We start from the raw sequence: 17,734 nt of genomic DNA, 5'->3' as shown, positions 1-17,734 counted from the left end.
CTTCACATAGTGACCATCTGAACTTTTCTTCCTACAAACCCATTCAAATCCATCTAAACGATTTTTACGTTCGACTAGACGCATATCCTTCCTACATACAGAACACTTATAATGGCTACTAAGTAAACCTACATTTACACACCAGTCAATTAAAGCTCTTTTCCCCTTTTGCTCCAAATTGTACAGAAACTTCAAATTAATCTTACTACATTCGGCCATTCTACTGTCTAAAGAATCAAACCAACACACACCACAAAAACGCTTACAAAACATCCCATGATTCAAAATTTCCCAGAATCATGCACCCGATTATGTCACAATAGGGTTTCCATAACATTCAACTACTCAGGCTACCATAAATGAAACAACAACTTGGTGATAAATCAAACAACAACTTCACCATAATACAAGGGGTACCTTAAAGTCTACTCTACCCCAATTTTTTTACTTGCTATTTTCAAGTTGGCAATTTTGAGAAACGTGCGGAGCAGTGGGTGATTCTGCACTCTCCCAGTTTGTCGCCAAGGGCTCTTATAGGATTTTACCCAAATTTTAATTAACATAATCTAATATTTTAAAGTTGCAATTGCATAACATTATGGGAAGAAACGTATTCATGGAAAGGTTGTTTCACATTACAGAAAGCTTCTATCAATCTACAACTTTTATTTATTTTTAATTAAAACAAATTTTAAGACTATTTAACAGGAAGAAAGAAATAAAATAGAATGGAAATATCCCCATTATAAATAATCAATAAAGATCCTGAATTATTAAAAAAAAGTGTGGAAATTTTTCTCTTCCTAAATATTTAACATTACTGGATAAATAGTAGCATTTAGGCTGATTAGCATATTTCAGCTAAATATCCACTGTATCCTTAATTCTTACTCATCTATTACAATATAAATATACCTAAGTTTGAAAAATAATATTAGGTACTTTTCCGTTTTGCCGGCACAAACGATAAAGTCGCCAATAATGGTACAACTGATGCCAAACGGAATATCTTTGCTGGCAAACTTTTACCCTTCATTTTCAAAACAAGTCGCAGCCATTTCTTATCAGATTGATTGTTTCTTTCAATACTGACATACAATTACATAGAATTTTTACAAGATAGTTAAATTTTTTGCCCTAAGACCATTCGCGGTAATTAATTACGATGCAATCACACCACTCACCTGAACGCAAAGATATAGAAAAGGAAAATGAAGGGTTAAATTCATCAAATCTAATGAGAATGCACTAGCGAAGTAAAGCACTGCGGTTTTACATAATTTCTGAGTAAGCTATTCGTACGAATTAAAATAATTCTTGCATTTGAACTTGTATTCCATAAGATTTATCTTGAAATTAATGTAGATAATTACTGAGAGAATTATATTTTTGTAGCGTAGTTTACATGAGATAAGATCACTTGGGGTCACGTGATATGAACCGGCGAATCAGGATGAAAGCAAAGTAAATTCTTAAATTAATGTCTTTTTACAAATTTATTGTCTTTATTTATTGGTTTTTTACAAAATTTTAAACCATACTAAAATGCTTATGCCTTCAAAATAAAAAATTCTTAAAACTAACATTGGTTAAATTTTTTATGTGTATACTGTATGTTGCTGCCAATAAAGTCTGCTTGGCGAGATTTGCGCCGGCGAAACGGAAAAGTACCCAATATTATAATTAAATTGTCTTGGACTAAATATCTCACAAGATTAGTAAAGTTCTGCTTCAAGTAAGAGAAAAGCAGTTATGTAATTAATTGATAATACTGTATTATATTCTACAAGACATCTTTGTGTGTTTTCCAAGAGGTTTCACCTTTCAAATTCTGCCCTGCTTCAGAAAATATGTTATAGTGTCAAAAGCTGTTAAATACATGATTTTAGAAATTTTCAGAAAGATCATTTCAAAAATTTGGTTAATCTTTGGAACATGGTAACAGGTAGTTTGGTGACATTTTGGTAAGGTGATAAAGGTTACTAGCTAGGATTTTAGCAATAATCTGAGAAGTACACAGTTCGAATCACAGATTATTTTGTCTCAGAGAAATGAGAGATCATGAGACATGTCATGTGACATTTTCCGGAAAATTCCAAACAGGATTTTAGCTAATAAGCACTTAGAAACAATTTCGCTGCTAAAGTGCAGAATCGCCCACTTATTTGTTTGGTGCTTTTTACAAGAGTAAGAAGAATTGGATTTTTGTAATTTTTTTTTTTTTTTAATTTTTATTTTTTAAGTGAAAATAGATCAATGTGTACATGGATAAAGTCATTTTTGTGTGCGCAATACCAAAGTGTGCACAATGCCATTTTTGTGCAATTCTGGGATTTTTTTTAAGTTATAATAGGTTGATGTGTACATAGATATCGTGTATATGCAATTCTTAAAAACGCAGCAAGCAGTGGGCGATTCTACACTTCCTCCCAATTTCGCACCTAATCTTCGTCATGATTAAGCACTTTTGTTCCATAAAAGTTCTAGCATAAGCGTAATTCGGCTAGCAGATTGTTGGAAAAAATTTTGAGTAAAAAAAAAAAATAAAATAAAACATGGCTTTACTTCGTGAAAACAAAATGGCATCCAAAAAAAAAAAAAAAACTAGCAGGTTGCTGTAGCAGGGATGGTCGCCAAAGTTTCGCCAAGTTACCATAATCCGAAGATTCACCAAAAATTTTACTAAAAAATTCCCTTTTTCTACTTGCAAACTAATAACAAATTTAAGAGTTTCTAGTTTATTTACAGTGTGAGCTCCATCTAAGGTATTTTGTGCGTTATGGCATTTTGTCCCATTTTTAACGAGCATTTTAAGCTAAACATACGGTTCTGAAGAATAATGGTCAACTTAATATAACATGTGACATGACGAAAATATAGTCAGCCTATTTTTGAACTTATACTTAACATCTGGATTTATTGTAAAATGAAGACTAAGAAAACGCATAATTCAAGGAAACTAACATTTTATACTTTTAGTTTCGCACATTTAAATATTCTGGCACTTTTTTAGGAAACTACACATATTCGATTACATTTGGATATCAAACATTTTACTTTAATTGTATATTGAATTCCTACATACAAACAGATCACGAATATAAATATTTTCGCTCTAGTGTAGAACTGAGTGCCCCTTCGCTTCACGACAACTTTTTTAAATTTTGGCGATGAAACCTTACTTCTGGTTACCATGATAGTTTTAACTCTGTTTTAGCTTCCTGATTTTATTTAAATGAAAATAGATTGATGTGTACATGGGCAAATTTAAGGCAGTGCGCAATGCCTAGTTTGTGCAATTCTAGGATTTTTTTTAAGTGAAAACAGATCAATGTGTTCATGGACACAGAGTCCGTACAATTCTTTGACTTCTTATTTTTGTTTTGTGTAGCGACCATCAAGAAATTGTACCTTCCTGGTGCCGATCTTGGCATCAAAAAAAGAATCGCCAAAAAACAAGGGGCACCCAATTGTAAACTTTTACCAATATTTTGTGTATTTGAAAAAATATATATATAAGTGAATACATACACAGCAAGCCTTTTGAAGCGTTCTTCTTCATCACAAGCATCAATATCCATTGAAGTCTCGGAACTTTTAAAAAGAAAAAGCACACAGTAAATAACACATTTGTTCATTGGCGCAAACACAACCAGCGAATGAGCTTTACGTTTCAACGTTGCCAAATCGCGCAATTTTCGACAAAACTATGCTGCCAAAATTCATGTGCTTGCGTTTTTGGGAAATTTTCGCTGCTCTTTTTTCTTAAACGCACATATGTTAAAATAACTTTTCTATTAAAATTAATTTATAATAAAAAGATCTTGCCCCCCCAGATGGTATAGTGTTTAGGAGCTACTCTAATTTTTCATTATTTAATTTCTTCAAATATAATGCAAGACTCTAACATTTGGTGGCAACAGTTTGAAAAGTAAAACGAACATTTATAATAGTGATTCAACGGGGAGATCAGAGATCATTATTCGTTAAGTAGTGTTCGACCCGAGGGCCTTTACCACTACATGTTTATCAATCCCCTAAGGACCTGTAAAAGTTCGTTAAATTCCATAAACTGGAAAAGTCGTATGCATTTGTAATAAAAGTGCAAAGTCTTCAGTAGTGAAGAAGTTGATCAGGGGTGACGCTGTAGCCTTGGCTACTAATGTTTAAAATTAATTTATGACTAGTAACAGCATGAATTATAAACAAATAGCTAAGTTATTGCATTTTATTTTCCAGCTATCGAAATGCGACGCTACGAGCAACGTTTTGAAACCAAAACCTAGCAATCATGAATCAGAACTAGAACTAGTTGCCATTCAACATAAAGAAATTTAAATATAAATATGAATATTAACAAAATATTAAAGTTAATTTTATAAAATAATTAAACACATGAACAAATATATGAAATAAAAAATAATTATTTCTCATGCAATAACTGGGCCACTACACTACTCCCCCACCAGTAACTAAGTTACGTTACGAAGATGGAGAAATAGGTAGTAACTAGTATTGCAGTGTTAACCACTATCAAAATAATTTAGTCAGTCCTTGAATCTAACAGGTAAACGTATAGTTCTGCCTGTGCGAGAAGGTTTTTGATTCACATCCGAATTTGAGTCCGGTCTCTGCAAATTACTGTAGTCAGGTTGTATCAACTGAGAATTTTCCTCAGCTAAAATATATGCTGGTTTCAGGCGATCCAGGGATACATTAACATGTTTTCCTTTTGTGCTAATAGTAAAATATTTGTCCTTGCGATCAATAACAGGAAATGGTCCTTCATAAGGAGGTTCCAAAGGATTTTTTTATCCGATCTATTCGCTGAAACACATGAGAACAAGTTTTTAAGTCTTTATGGACAAATATCTGTTCAGATGAATTTTTACGAATTAGTCTCGGTCCAACAACTTCCATCTGTTTCTGGAGTTTATTAGCAAAAGTCTCCGATGTTGTCTGGATACTTGGTTCGCTGAAAAACTCGCCAGGAAGTCTGAGACTCTGGCCATAAACTACTTGCGCAATAGAATGATTGGTATCTTCTTGAATAGTACTGTTGAATAGTTTACAAACCCAAAAGTACTGTTGGTAACGTGTCCGTCCAAGATATGTTGTTGTGGGCTTTTAATGCTGTTTTCAATGTTCGATGAAGGCGCTCAACATTGCCATTACACGAGGGGTGGTAGGCAGTAGTGTGTTGTAAATTGATGCCACAGATTTTGGACAAAGCTCGTAATGTATCACTTTTAAATTGGGATCCACGATCACTAATGAGTTTACTTGGCGTTCCGAAACGCGCAATCCAGTTGCTATAAAAGGTTCTTGCGACGTTCTCAGCAGAAATATTTTCTAAAGGAATTGCTTCCATCCAATTCGAAAATCTATCTATGCAAGTAAGACAATAAATATTCCCTTTAGATGGTGGAAGTGGTCCTATGAGATCGATATGGATGACAGAAAATCTTCCTGGTGATACTTCAAACTCACCTAATTTTGTTTTGGTGTGCCGATTGATTTTAGCTTTTTGGCAATGAATGCAGGTTCTTGTCCACAACTGTACATCTTTTTTTATGTTAGGCCAAATGAATTTTGATGTCATTAATTTCACAGTCGATTTTATTCCTGGATGTGATAAACCATGAATTCTTTGAAAGACGTGTTTTCTGAAAGCCTGAGGAATATACGGCCGAACATGTTTAGTTGATGTATCACACCACAAATATTTCCCCGATGGTAGAGAACATTGCTTGAAATTCAAGGAAGTAGTGGTTTGCAAACTCTTCAGTTCTTCATCTTGAGTTTGTTCATCAGCTATTTTATCATAATCTATCGATGAAATTTCATTAACTCTAGATAACGTATCCGCCACAATATTATTCTCACCTTTTAAATATTTGATATCAGTCGAAACCTGGGAGATGTATTGAAGTTGGCGAGCATGTCTAGGTGTTGCTTTGTCAAGTTTTTGACGAAAGGCGAAAATTAAGGGCTTGTGATCTGTATAAATTGTAAATACTCTTCCTTCTAGATAATGCTTAAAGTGTCTAACTGAAAGATATATGCTTAATAGTTCTCTATCATAGGTGCTATATTTTTGCTGAGTATCACTTAATTTTTTAGAAAAAAATGCTATTGGCTTCCACGAGGAGTTTTCATATTGTTGCAACACTGAGCCAATCGCCGTATCTGAAGCATCTGTAAATAACGCCAGAGGTAATTCAGAATTGGGAAAAGACAACAGTGCCGTGTTCACCAGGTCATTCTTGCACGTTTCAAACTGTTTTTCAGCTTCTTCAGTCCATTCGATTTTACGTTTGTCCCTCTTTTTAGCTCCCTTGAGATACGCATGTAACAATGCTTGATTCTTCGCTGCATCCTTTATATAACGACGATAAAAGTTAAGTATTCCAAGAAAGGTTCTAAGTTCATGAATTGTTTCTGGTCGTTTGTAGTTAGTAATAGCTTGAACTCTTTCTGGCAAAGGACGGGAACCCTTAGGTGTAATTAGGTAGCCTAGAAACTCGATTTGGGGAACAGCAAAGACAGATTTTGAAACATTAATTCTTAACCCAAATGTATGTAATCTTTCGAAAACTAATTTAAGGTGATTTTCGTGTTCTTCATGGGTACTGGATGCAATGAGTATATCGTCTAAATAGGGAAAAACGAATTCTAATCCTCTAAAGACTTCGTGAATAAATCTTTGGAACGTTGCAGGAGCATTTTTTAAACCGAAACTCATTACATTAAATTCGTATAAACCGAAAGGAGTGATGATAGCCGTTTTACATTTGTCTTCTTCTGCAATGGGAATTTGAAAATAAGCTTTGAATAAATCAATTTTAGAAAAAATATTTGTACCTCTTAAAATATGATGAAAATCTTCAATGCGAGGAATTGGGTATCGATCAGGTATCGTCTGCGCATTCAATCGTCGGTAGTCTCCGCAAGGACGATATGAACCATCCTTTTTCGTAACAAGGTGCAAGGGGCTTGACCACTGGGAGTTTGATGGACGAATTATTCCATTGTCAAGCATAAATTTAAATTCCTCTTTAGCTATAGCCAAGCGTTTTGGATCGAGCTGTCGTGCCTTTGAATAAACGGGTTGACCAACAGTCGAAATAAAATGTGTAACACCATGTTTAATTTGTGTAGGAAAAAGGTTAGGTTTAGAAATTTCGGGATATTTCGACAGTAAATCGAAAATTTTTATGGATTTATTTAATGTGGTTACTGAGTAATCACTGGAAATAGCAGCGACATCACACTGGACACAAAGCTGTGTTACGCCATCAATTAATTTTTTCTTATTTATATCGACAAGCAATTTATATTTGTGAAGAAAGTCAGCTCCTAAAATACCTTTTGTGACATCAGCAATTATGAATGGAAACTGAAAATCACGACGTAATCCCAAATCAAGAGTTAGCGTTTTTATGCCATAAGTGGAAATATCTGTGCCATTAGCTGCATACAGTTTATATTCAGTTTTACATTTATTCTGTGAAGTAGCAGGAATTATGCTTACGTCAGCTCCGCTATCAATAAGAAAGTGCAAATTTGATCTTCGGTCACGAACGAATAAACGAAATTTGCGACAATCCTTCATATTTTCTGCAGCAGCGTTTGCCGCTGAACCTACTGCAGATTCGAGTTTTCCTGGTTTTTGAAATCGTTTTTTACCCAAGCACACGGAGGCTTGCATTTCTCTAGAATGAATTTTGCTCCAAAACGAAAGTGATAAAAACAAAATTTGCCAGTAGGGTCATATCGTTTACGAGGTTGGCTTCGAGATCGTGAACGTGAATTACGTAAATCCGAGTCCCTTCGTCTTGAGCGAATGGTTACTTGATCAATTTTTTGTTCAAGAAAGGTAATTCTTTGCAACAAATCATTTGCGGGAACAGAAGGAGCATTAGTACTAAATACTTCTGGTTTCCGATTCATATCACTAATTTTATCTGCCATAGACGCTAACTTGGTTACATCTTCATCACTAACTAATAATATATTTTTATGGAGTCAGGTAGCTTCTCCAGCCATAATGTTTTGATTAGATTTTCAGACACATCTGTAGTAGCAACTGATCTCAACTTCTGCAAACGTTGGCTTGGTTTCATGTCTCCAAGTTCGATACCAGTAATCAAACGTTTAATCCGTACATTTTCACTTTCTTTGAATAAATGTAATAACCTAATTTTAGCATCCGAATATTTTGTGGCACTATCGTTCGTTACAATGTCCCAAATATTTTCGACGAACTTAGGTTCAAGCTGTGAAACTAAATAATTAAATTTCGTTTCTTCTGAAACGATATTTCTAAGTTTGAACTGAGCTTCAACTTGAAAAAACCATATTTCCGGTTTATCAATCCAAAAAGGAGGTATTTTCACACTCACCTTATGAAGCTCCGGTGACTGTATCGTATCTTTCATAGCAGTTTCAGAAGAGTCATTTGTTGACATTTCGAAAATTAATCAGGGTCACCACGATGTAGCCTTGGCTACTAATGTTTAAAATTAATTTATGACTAGTAACAGCATGAATTATAAACAAATAGCTAAGTTATTGCATTTTATTTTCCAGCTATCGAAATGCGACGCTACGAGCAACGTTTTGAAACCAAAACCTAGCAATCATGAATCAGAACTAGAACTAGTTGCCATTCAGCATAAAGAAATTTAAATATAAATATGAATATTAACAAAATATTAAAGTTAATTTTATAAAATAATTAAACACATGAACAAATATATGAAATAAAAAATAATTATTTCTCATGCAATAACTGGGTCACTACAACGCCATATATCGGCCACAGATGAAGTTTTCGTTGGATAAGCTATAATAGCAACTAATAATTTTGGCATATCTTTTACACATTATCGTAGATTTGACACAGTATCGTACAGTAAAAATGGAAAATAATATATACAAGTCCCAGAACTTTTTTTTCTTTCGTCTGAGGCGAAAGTACCTATATCTTAATACTCATAGGGAAGGAGACGCGTATTTCCAAACCCTACCCCACTTTTCAAATTTTTGACGTCACGGAAATATCGACTAGTTTGGCAAGACGCCTACCCCACTTTTGACTACTACGGTGCGCTTTCGAAAGAATTGTGCTCCTGAATAGTGTGTTTAGGTGCTAATTGTGAGATTTTCGCAATTTAAATTATTATGAGTGGAAATTTACGCAAAATCTTTAGTGAATGGTTATTGTTTAACGCCGTAGTGTATTTGAGGAAAGAGGAGAATAATTCACTGCTGATGTATACATTAACAGTATGAAAAGTCTGGAAGGTGATACTCGGCAATAAATGTGCTGCATTTCATCGCAAAATTCAGCGACGCCAGTAAAATAAACGAAAGTGTTTGAAAAACTTATCCACATCTGAAGCCACTATACAAAAATTATATGTGTGCCAATACAGCAATTTAAATAAAAAAAAAAATTGCAGAAAACTTCAGATCAAGGAATAAGAATTGCAGTGCCTCTATGTGCTTAAAAACTACGAAGCATTCTGCAGACTTTCGTGCCAAAATCAAGTTTGACAAATAGATTAATACATTTTATTGTTTCTTTTAGTGTATATATTTCAAAATTATTAAAATAACTTGAACAGTTTATTGCTGTTCAAGTTGCTTAAAACAGCAATAAAGTTCATTTATAAAGATACACAAGGAACTTCATAATTCATTGCTTTGATGAACAACTGAAATTTACTAAACTACCTAACTTTATAACATTAAATATCTTTGTAACTGTGTTATTATGCTCTGTTTTATAAAAGTTTAACTAGTTCTAAAAGCTAACTACTAACTAAAAGCTTAGTTACTTACTATTAATTTGTTATACATTAAAATATTTTCTGATTTATTTACTAAATGTATTAAGAATTTCCATACATGCTTGTGCAGTGTGAATGCATGTTTGTGTAATGAACTTTGATTTTCATGAACGAAAAAGAAATACAATCTCCGAATAAGTGTTTTCCAGTTCCTGTGTTTAGCTGTAAAAGTAAATTCACTTCAAGTATGTGTCTGTGTAATTTTGACGATGTAAATGCTGAAATGTATGTATAGTAAAAACTCGACAAAAAAAAATATCCGGAAAGCTCTTGAAATTTTGGATAGCCGAGCATATAAAAAATGAAATATTGTAATAAGTGAATGTAAGAATAAACTTAGTCTAAAATCATAAAAACAGTTCATCTTATTTGTATCAACTTGACTATCAAAAGCCAATATTTAATATTATGCACGATTTTGAAAAAAATGTATGCTGCTGATCTTTGGAATATGATAACGGGTGATTTTTACAATGGTTGTTATGTGGATTAAGACTGCAAGTTGAGACTTTAAATATGAACAATAGTAATCTGAAAATTTGAAGTAGTAATTTCATATCCAACAATCTCTGCCAAATAACTTCTATGTTTTAAGTAATTAAAAAATATATTTTAACCACTTATTATTAATTTTATAAAGTATATTCTATAATTTAAATTTTATTTACTTTCATCTATTTTTAATGTTTGCCATTATAAATTTCATACTATGTACTTTTTTAAGATTTCATAGTTGCTAATTAAACTTCCTTTACAATTTATTTAGTTATTCTATACTTACAGTTATATTTTATGTAAGAAAGGGATTTATGTGCAAGAGATATACAGTGAAAGTCATTTAACACAAAACTGAGGGGACTGAAATATTTTTTCGTGTTAAAGAATATTGAAAAGAAAAAAAAAGCATATATTCAACAAAATTAAGCTTAGCTAAATTAAGCTAATCCGATCCCTAAAGATCCTTCACCTTCGGACTTATCCAAAATAAAAACTGCGATCAAATCTTCGCAAATCATTTCAAGCAACTTAAAACATTCGCTTATCCCATCTGTTGCGAATTGTGCCAGATTATATGTTCTTCCCAAAATTCATAAAAGTGGTATTCCTTTCCGCCCTATTGTATCAAATTTAGGTACTGCCTCGTATCCATTAGCTAAATATTTAGTTTCTAGATTTTCCACTCTATTAGACAATAACATTTACACCATAAAAAATTCAATAGAGTTTGTAAAAAAGGTTAAAAACATTTCTCCTCGTAATTTACTCATGGTTTCTTTTGATGTAAAATCATTATTCACCAATGTCCCAGTGGAGGGTGCATTAAGATGTCTAGAAACCAGACTTCGCGAATTTCATTTCTCTTGCATCGAAATTGATGAGCTAATTTCTCTCACTCAACTCTGTTTGAAACAAACACATTTTGTTTTCCAAAATAAATATTACAAGCAAACTGAGGGATTAGCCATGGGAAGCCCCCTCAGTCCCATCCTGGCTGATATCTACATGCATTATTATGAATCAAAATTGTTTGAAACTTTAAACTTCCCGGCATGGTTCCGCTACGTAGACGATACTTTTACCCTGTTTGAAGGTAATAAAGATGATTTAAATAGAGTTCTTTCAACAATGAATTCTATTGATCCTGCTATTCAGTTCACTTTTGAACTTGAGACTTGCAATTCTCTTCCGTTTCTCGACATTCTGGTCACACGCAACACATCCAACTTCAGTACTACAGTTTACCGTAAACCTTCATCGGTTTGCCTTCCACCACACTTTAAATCATGTCATCCGACTAAACAAAAGTTAGCTTCATTTTATTCCTATGTTTTCCGTGCTCTTCAAGTTTGCTCCTCCAAACTAGCCCTTGATGAAGAACTAAATTATTTAAAAGCAATAGCTATTGACAGGGGCTTTTCACCTAACATTATTAATCAAGCAGTTAAAAAATTCTCATCTCAACACACTAAAAGCCACACTCTTATTTTAGGAGATTATAAAAATTCTGTTGTTATTCCCTTCTTTCCATCAATTAGCTATAAAGTTGCACATATTTTGCAGAAATTTAACTTTCGGGTTGTTTACTCTCCCATCAATAAAATTCCAACTTCTAAACTCAAGGACCCCATTCCGGATATGAATTCCTGGGGTATTTACTGCATAGCAGCTTTCCCTTGACCAAGAGTTCGCATTGCATACGTAAATCTTCTGTTTAGCTCTGATATATTTTTTCGGACACCCATCATATTAGAGTTTCTGAAAGTTCTTTTACATGAACACTTTGAGCATAGTAACTCAAATTTTGAGCTTAAACCATGATGAAATAGTTCACTTAAATGAACATTACAAATTTTACAACATAAATTATTTTCAATACATTGAAATAGGATATCCAAATCAAATAGTCTATAACCACTAAAATTAGGCTCTAAAGTTATCTTTATCTCTTGGTGACAAAACAGTGTCACTATTTAATTTTTTAAACGAAGAACTGACACCACACTTCTTATTCATTGTATCATTATGCTGATTTCCCTGGAACTTTCTTTTCTTTGGTCGATGAATATAAGATCTTTTATTTTTTACATCTTCCTCACAATTTTCCATAATTATCAGGTGATAAAAATACTAAACAAAAACTGCAATGTTATAATAAAAACACCTTCAAAAAAGTCAAAAGAAATTTAGAAATCGCAAAAGAGCTTGTAAACAATCACGTTTCACGCTAATCCAAAGCTGGAGTAAGATTTCAACACATGCCTATGTTAGATTCCTACGTTAGAATAGTGCTATGTATAAATCTAATATATTCCTAAGTCGCGCTTTCGAGACATGAAAAACGCAGTTTGAGTTTTGTCAATCGGCCCAGTAGAACGGGAGATATAGCACAGTCCTCCTTTTTTTTTTTTTTTTTTTTAGCTTGATAACACGTCAGCACTGTTTTTCCACCATCTCAAAATAAATTATGAAGATTTGTGCTTATGCAACTAGTTGAATTTCAACAGAAATACACGTTCATATGAAAACGTTGAAGCTCTTTTAAAGGGCCGGTTTTATACCTTTATGCAAATGTAATTCTACCGCATATAGCAGTACTTCCCTGTTCGCTGAATTACTTTCACACTGAGTCTTCCGATGAGAATTTTCCTAATTAAATACCAAAGGATGAATGATTATAAATTTCAAAGCACCTACTATCTTAACGATCGTTTCACTCAAAATCAAATATTCGAAAAGTGAGCAGAAAGGCAAAATAGACAATAGCTAAACATGCGAACATTGAATGTGAATAGCACTTTATTGTTGGTCTGCTGCCTTTTAATAGCTAAGATAGTACTTGCCAGAAACCGAAGATTATCCAACTGTGGGCATTGTGGTAAGAAGTCCTTTAATGAGTTCTCCAGCCGAGTAAACGTAAATGCGATTAACCTCTCGAAGCCGGCTGGTACAGCAGTTGTACAAGGAGAATGACTTTCTCAGACGCCGGCATCGGTACAACTGTCGTACCATCCATGCCCTCCCCATTTTAGAGAATCGCCTATCTGTAGATCTTTGGGTGGTCCATTGTCGCTGCTCAGAGTAGCCGCTGGCTACGCATTATTTCCCTCTTCTTATCAGTTTAGCTACATTTTGGCAAAAACCGCAGGTTTCGTCTCGCGCCAATATACTTGAAAATTAAATAGAGGCCATCTCTTTCTCAATCTGTCTCATAATTTTAATGCTATTTTTTTTAGTACTGACTTTTGCTATGATTAAAACGTCAGCGATTTTGCACGCTCTTTAAGCTTACCATATTTAATGTTCTTTAATCATAACAAATAAGAATAGATTAATATTTTAGATTTAATGCCCTTCTAGAAAATAGGTAAAACCGTTTTTATCGTTTACTCGTTTACTTCCTTTTCATACTTATGAATAATAAGATTTTATTTTGACATTGTTTTGTGGAGTGCATAAAACCCTTAAGAACTGTCAACTCTTTCAAAGTGCTTCTATTATGCAGGCAATTTTGTCTGATTTATCAGGAGATAAATAAGAGACAATTGTATGCATAATAGTTTTTCTGATTTTCATTCATTCAGTGATTGCTTTCAATGATTTTCATTGATTGTAAATTAAATAAAATCAATTTATCTTTACACCCTCTTTTAGGATGAGATCTGCCAAAAAATATTTAAATATCAGTAAAGCTCACGTTACTTCTAAACTGAATCAAAACATCAGTTAAATGCTATAAAATTTTGGCCAGTTTTATTTGCTGAAATTCTTATACTCTTCAAAAGATAGAGAGAATTCAGACAAGTTGATAAAAAAATATCTTAAAAAAGTTGTTATTTTGTCTGTAATAAGGTGTATGTCAACTTACTACTAAATGTATGAAAATTAGGATTGGATTACGGAAAAGCACGCGAACGCTATCTGCTTAAGGGAATGGATGCTTTCGTGTAAACCTTTTTAAGAGAAAATTGCTCGCATTTACATTCCTGGTGGAAAACTCCACATGTAATCAACCCGTTCTTCGGTATTGATTGGATTAATTTGTTCGCTTACTGAATTACATCAAAGCACCCAACGATTACCTGTATAAGGGGAGTTATGTCTTCGCGGAGGACTTTCTAAGAGAAGCTGGCTTGCATTTACGTTACACAAAAACCATGACTCCAACTATTTATCCGGGATTCAAATCCAAGCGAGCTATAAGTGTTCAGCCACCTTTACCGCTTTACTGAAGAGCAGGTAAAAATATTGATAAAGGAAAAGTATTGAATTAACCGGTTTAATTTACTAACCTATATTTCTCAATCGACAGTACATAAATTACGCATATGAGGGGGATTATTTGTGAATAAATAAACTGTATTGCACTTTTATCCACTATGTCATATTACAATGGAATTATTGCATTTCAAAGTTATTTCTCATGAATTAATTTTGCTCTTCATGATTTTTGATATTTTCAAAGAGAAAATTCCACACTTTAAATAAAAATATACACGAGAAGATACTTTATGCACAATTTGGCGTAAACGGTTTTCTTAATTTTGCTTTGAAAATATTGCAGGGTAATCGTTTTCATTACTGGAAGAAATATAAAAAACAAATTTACTACATGGTATCAACACCCAATATTTCCTTATTCTTTTGAAAACGTGAAAGATTACTCTTTCTAAAATAAATTGGAAAATATATTATGTGCAAATAGAATATTCGTTGAAAATGAAATAGACTTCAACTTTTGGATATAACGATAGTTTTAGACGAAATTTCTACCTATGGAAAGAAATTGACGTATAATTAATTCTTCATGAACATTTAAAACTGTTCTCAAAATTCTTTTGTTGATTGCATGTATAAGTCACGAATTTTTTTCTCGGCTAACATAAACAAAAGCCAATTTTACAAAGAAAAATTCTCGTTAAAGATATACCTTCTTTGCCTGATAGTCCAATGTAATATTTGTTAAAATTAATTATTAAACGCAACCAATGTATCTCGGATTTTGATTTTTATATTATAATAACAAAATTATCGAAAAAAGCAGATTTAAATCTCTGTTATTGTTATGTAAAGCTTTATTATTGCTGTAAGTTCATCTCAAAATCTATTTGTATTGAATCTCATTCTAATCATCTAATGGTAATAAATATTATTATTATTATTTCATTAAATTAGTCATTACCATTATTTTATTAATGAAAATATGTTATTAAAAATCGCATTCCGGCCTGCAGACTTACAGATCTAGTCTGTATTTACTATATTTTGTTAAATTTTGTTCTCGCTTGCTAATTTCTAATACGAAAATACGCGAATATAAATGAAGAGTGAAAACAAAGTTAAAAAATTCACAAATTATTTACGAGATTGATTAGAAATAGTGAATGAAATATAAACATTGCATACATTTTGTTCTAAATAAAGTGTGCACTGGATATGCATCCAGTACTGCACATTTATTTATGCACTATTTATTTAGAATTTTGCTTTCACTTAAATATGAAAGCAAAATAATCATCGAAAAAATTGCAAATCTAGCAACTCCTCTACTATGGGACGTAGGCGTCCGACAAACATGTAAATTTTACTTCATCCATGGAGGGGAACTGACGACTTTTCTCATTAGGAAAATGTCAAAGAGGGGGCAAAACTGTTTCGGATTGCGCTGGTCTGAAAGCTATAATATGAGAATTTCGGCCCGGTTTTAGAAGGTTAAGAGGGTAATGCTTGAGAACCTATTGTAATAATTTTGTGGAAACATTTATTTGGAAGAACGTTTATAAAAGTATAAAGAAACATTACAATGAGAGAGAAAATATAAATTATTATCAGGTTTTAGTCAAATTATCTGTATATGAAACGTCGAAATGGTAATATGAGGAGTATTTCATTCATTTGTGTAAGCATTTTATTTACTTGCATACCAACGAGTTCTGACGAAAAGTCTGCATAGATTTATTACCTAATTATTGGCACTTTTTGCAGACGCAAATGAGATCTAATCAGAAAATAATCAAGAATCTGAATCAGTCAATCATCAACACGCACATTCTAAATCAGATTTCTGAATTACTTTCTTGAAGCGTTTACGGTCCAAATAAAACTGAAGAAACATTTTAAACACAAAACAAAGCAGCAGAAGTGTGATAAGTATATATTACTATAAAGCCAACACTCTGTCAGTTAAAGACAAAGTAGTTTGATTAAATAAACAAGGTGAACAGAGACACAGTTGTAGCCGTTTGTAATTTTAAAGTACATAAAGCGCAGGAGTATATGAGAAAACTAGTGAGTAGCACATTGGTTACAATTTTTATTATAAACATGCTGAAACTGTGAATATAATTTCAAGCATCGGTGGCATCATCGAATGGAGACATGCTTCAGTGTCAGATGTATTTCATTAAAAGATATGAAATATTTTTAAACGTTTAAGAACACAGTTTCTGAAGTACTTGACAGCTCACCCTGTATAAGCTTCATTCCTTTGTTTAAAAGTCGGTAAAGCGTTATCACAGATTTTCTTAAAAATTATCGGTGATCAATACTGGTATTGATCAATCATAACGACAATAACATACATTGTTATGGAAAGAGAGAAAGTACTTGTGAGGCTTTCTGAAAGACCGAGTCTCAGTTTTAATATTTGAATATTAATCTCTACAAGTCTGAATTAACTGACACTACTGAAATAGTTACGAAAAATTGATTCCCACTGTTAAAAAATTGATCTGCATTTTTTTTTCGTAAATTTTATTTTTTTAAACAACATGTCTGTAATCAATGTGCGCAACCGCTTTGATGCTGGAAAAACACTAAAATTTGAATCATCGTTGTACAAGCTAAAAAAAAAAAAAAAAAAAAAAAAAAAAAAAAACAATATTTAATTGTGAGAATAAAATATTCTAACGACTATAATGATAAATCATGAATAAAATCAAATCTGTAGCTGCAAGCCTTTTTTTTAGCGTTATGGTGGTTAGGGAAACCTGAGTGCGATACCTTAGGGCTCAGGTTCGAATCCCGGAGAAGGCATGGATGTAAAATTGTCTGTCCCTTCATAGGAGGCAATGATGTCCCGCCTACTAGGCGCCTCCATGATAAAGAGACTACCTATCTGGCCTTAGGGCAGGACGATGCCGACATAGGCAAGTGCCAACCATAAGAAAAAAAAAATTGATTGTAATCTTATTCAAAAATTCCTAAGTATAAGACGCAAATTTTTAGACACCTTTCTCATGTTCGTTTTTAATGGTAATCAAACTAATATGAAAGTGGACTGAAAAGTCATTTTTAAATGAACCCCATAATCTTATACGTCTCTGTACATTTGCATTAATCCATAATGGGCCAGGTATTATTTTGTCGAAGGACAAGAG

The 17,734-nt window shown here is 32.9% G+C and overlaps 2 protein-coding genes across 8 annotated transcripts in view; one reads left to right on the top strand and one right to left on the bottom strand.

Moving 5' to 3' along the window:
• Positions 1-4,310, bottom strand: part of LOC146996201 (uncharacterized) — a 186,932-nt gene extending 182,622 nt beyond the window's left edge. For 2 of the 6 annotated variants that reach the window (XR_015042051.1, XM_085820311.1), the window contains exon 1: positions 3,532-4,310. Coding sequence is in view for 1 of the 6 variants with exons in the window: in XM_085820311.1 (XP_085676437.1) it covers positions 3,532-3,638 (107 nt within the window). In the remaining 5 variants the exon portion in view is untranslated. The remainder of the gene's footprint in view (positions 1-3,531) is intronic. The other 4 variants (XR_015042049.1, XR_015042048.1, XR_015042050.1 and 1 more) reach the window with 3 other exon arrangements.
• Positions 1-17,734, top strand: part of LOC146996199 (uncharacterized) — a 231,616-nt gene that overhangs the window by 105,585 nt on the left and 108,297 nt on the right. The gene's annotated exons all lie outside the window — the stretch shown is intronic.

This window comes from Stegodyphus dumicola, chromosome 7, assembly GCF_044657685.1.
Source record: "Stegodyphus dumicola isolate Sdum_Otavi_A_Nest chromosome 7, ASM4465768v1".
Lineage (NCBI taxonomy): Eukaryota > Metazoa > Arthropoda > Arachnida > Araneae > Eresidae > Stegodyphus > Stegodyphus dumicola.
Note: the sequence above shows the minus strand (reverse complement) of the source record. Positions and strands in the feature narration are given on the sequence as shown.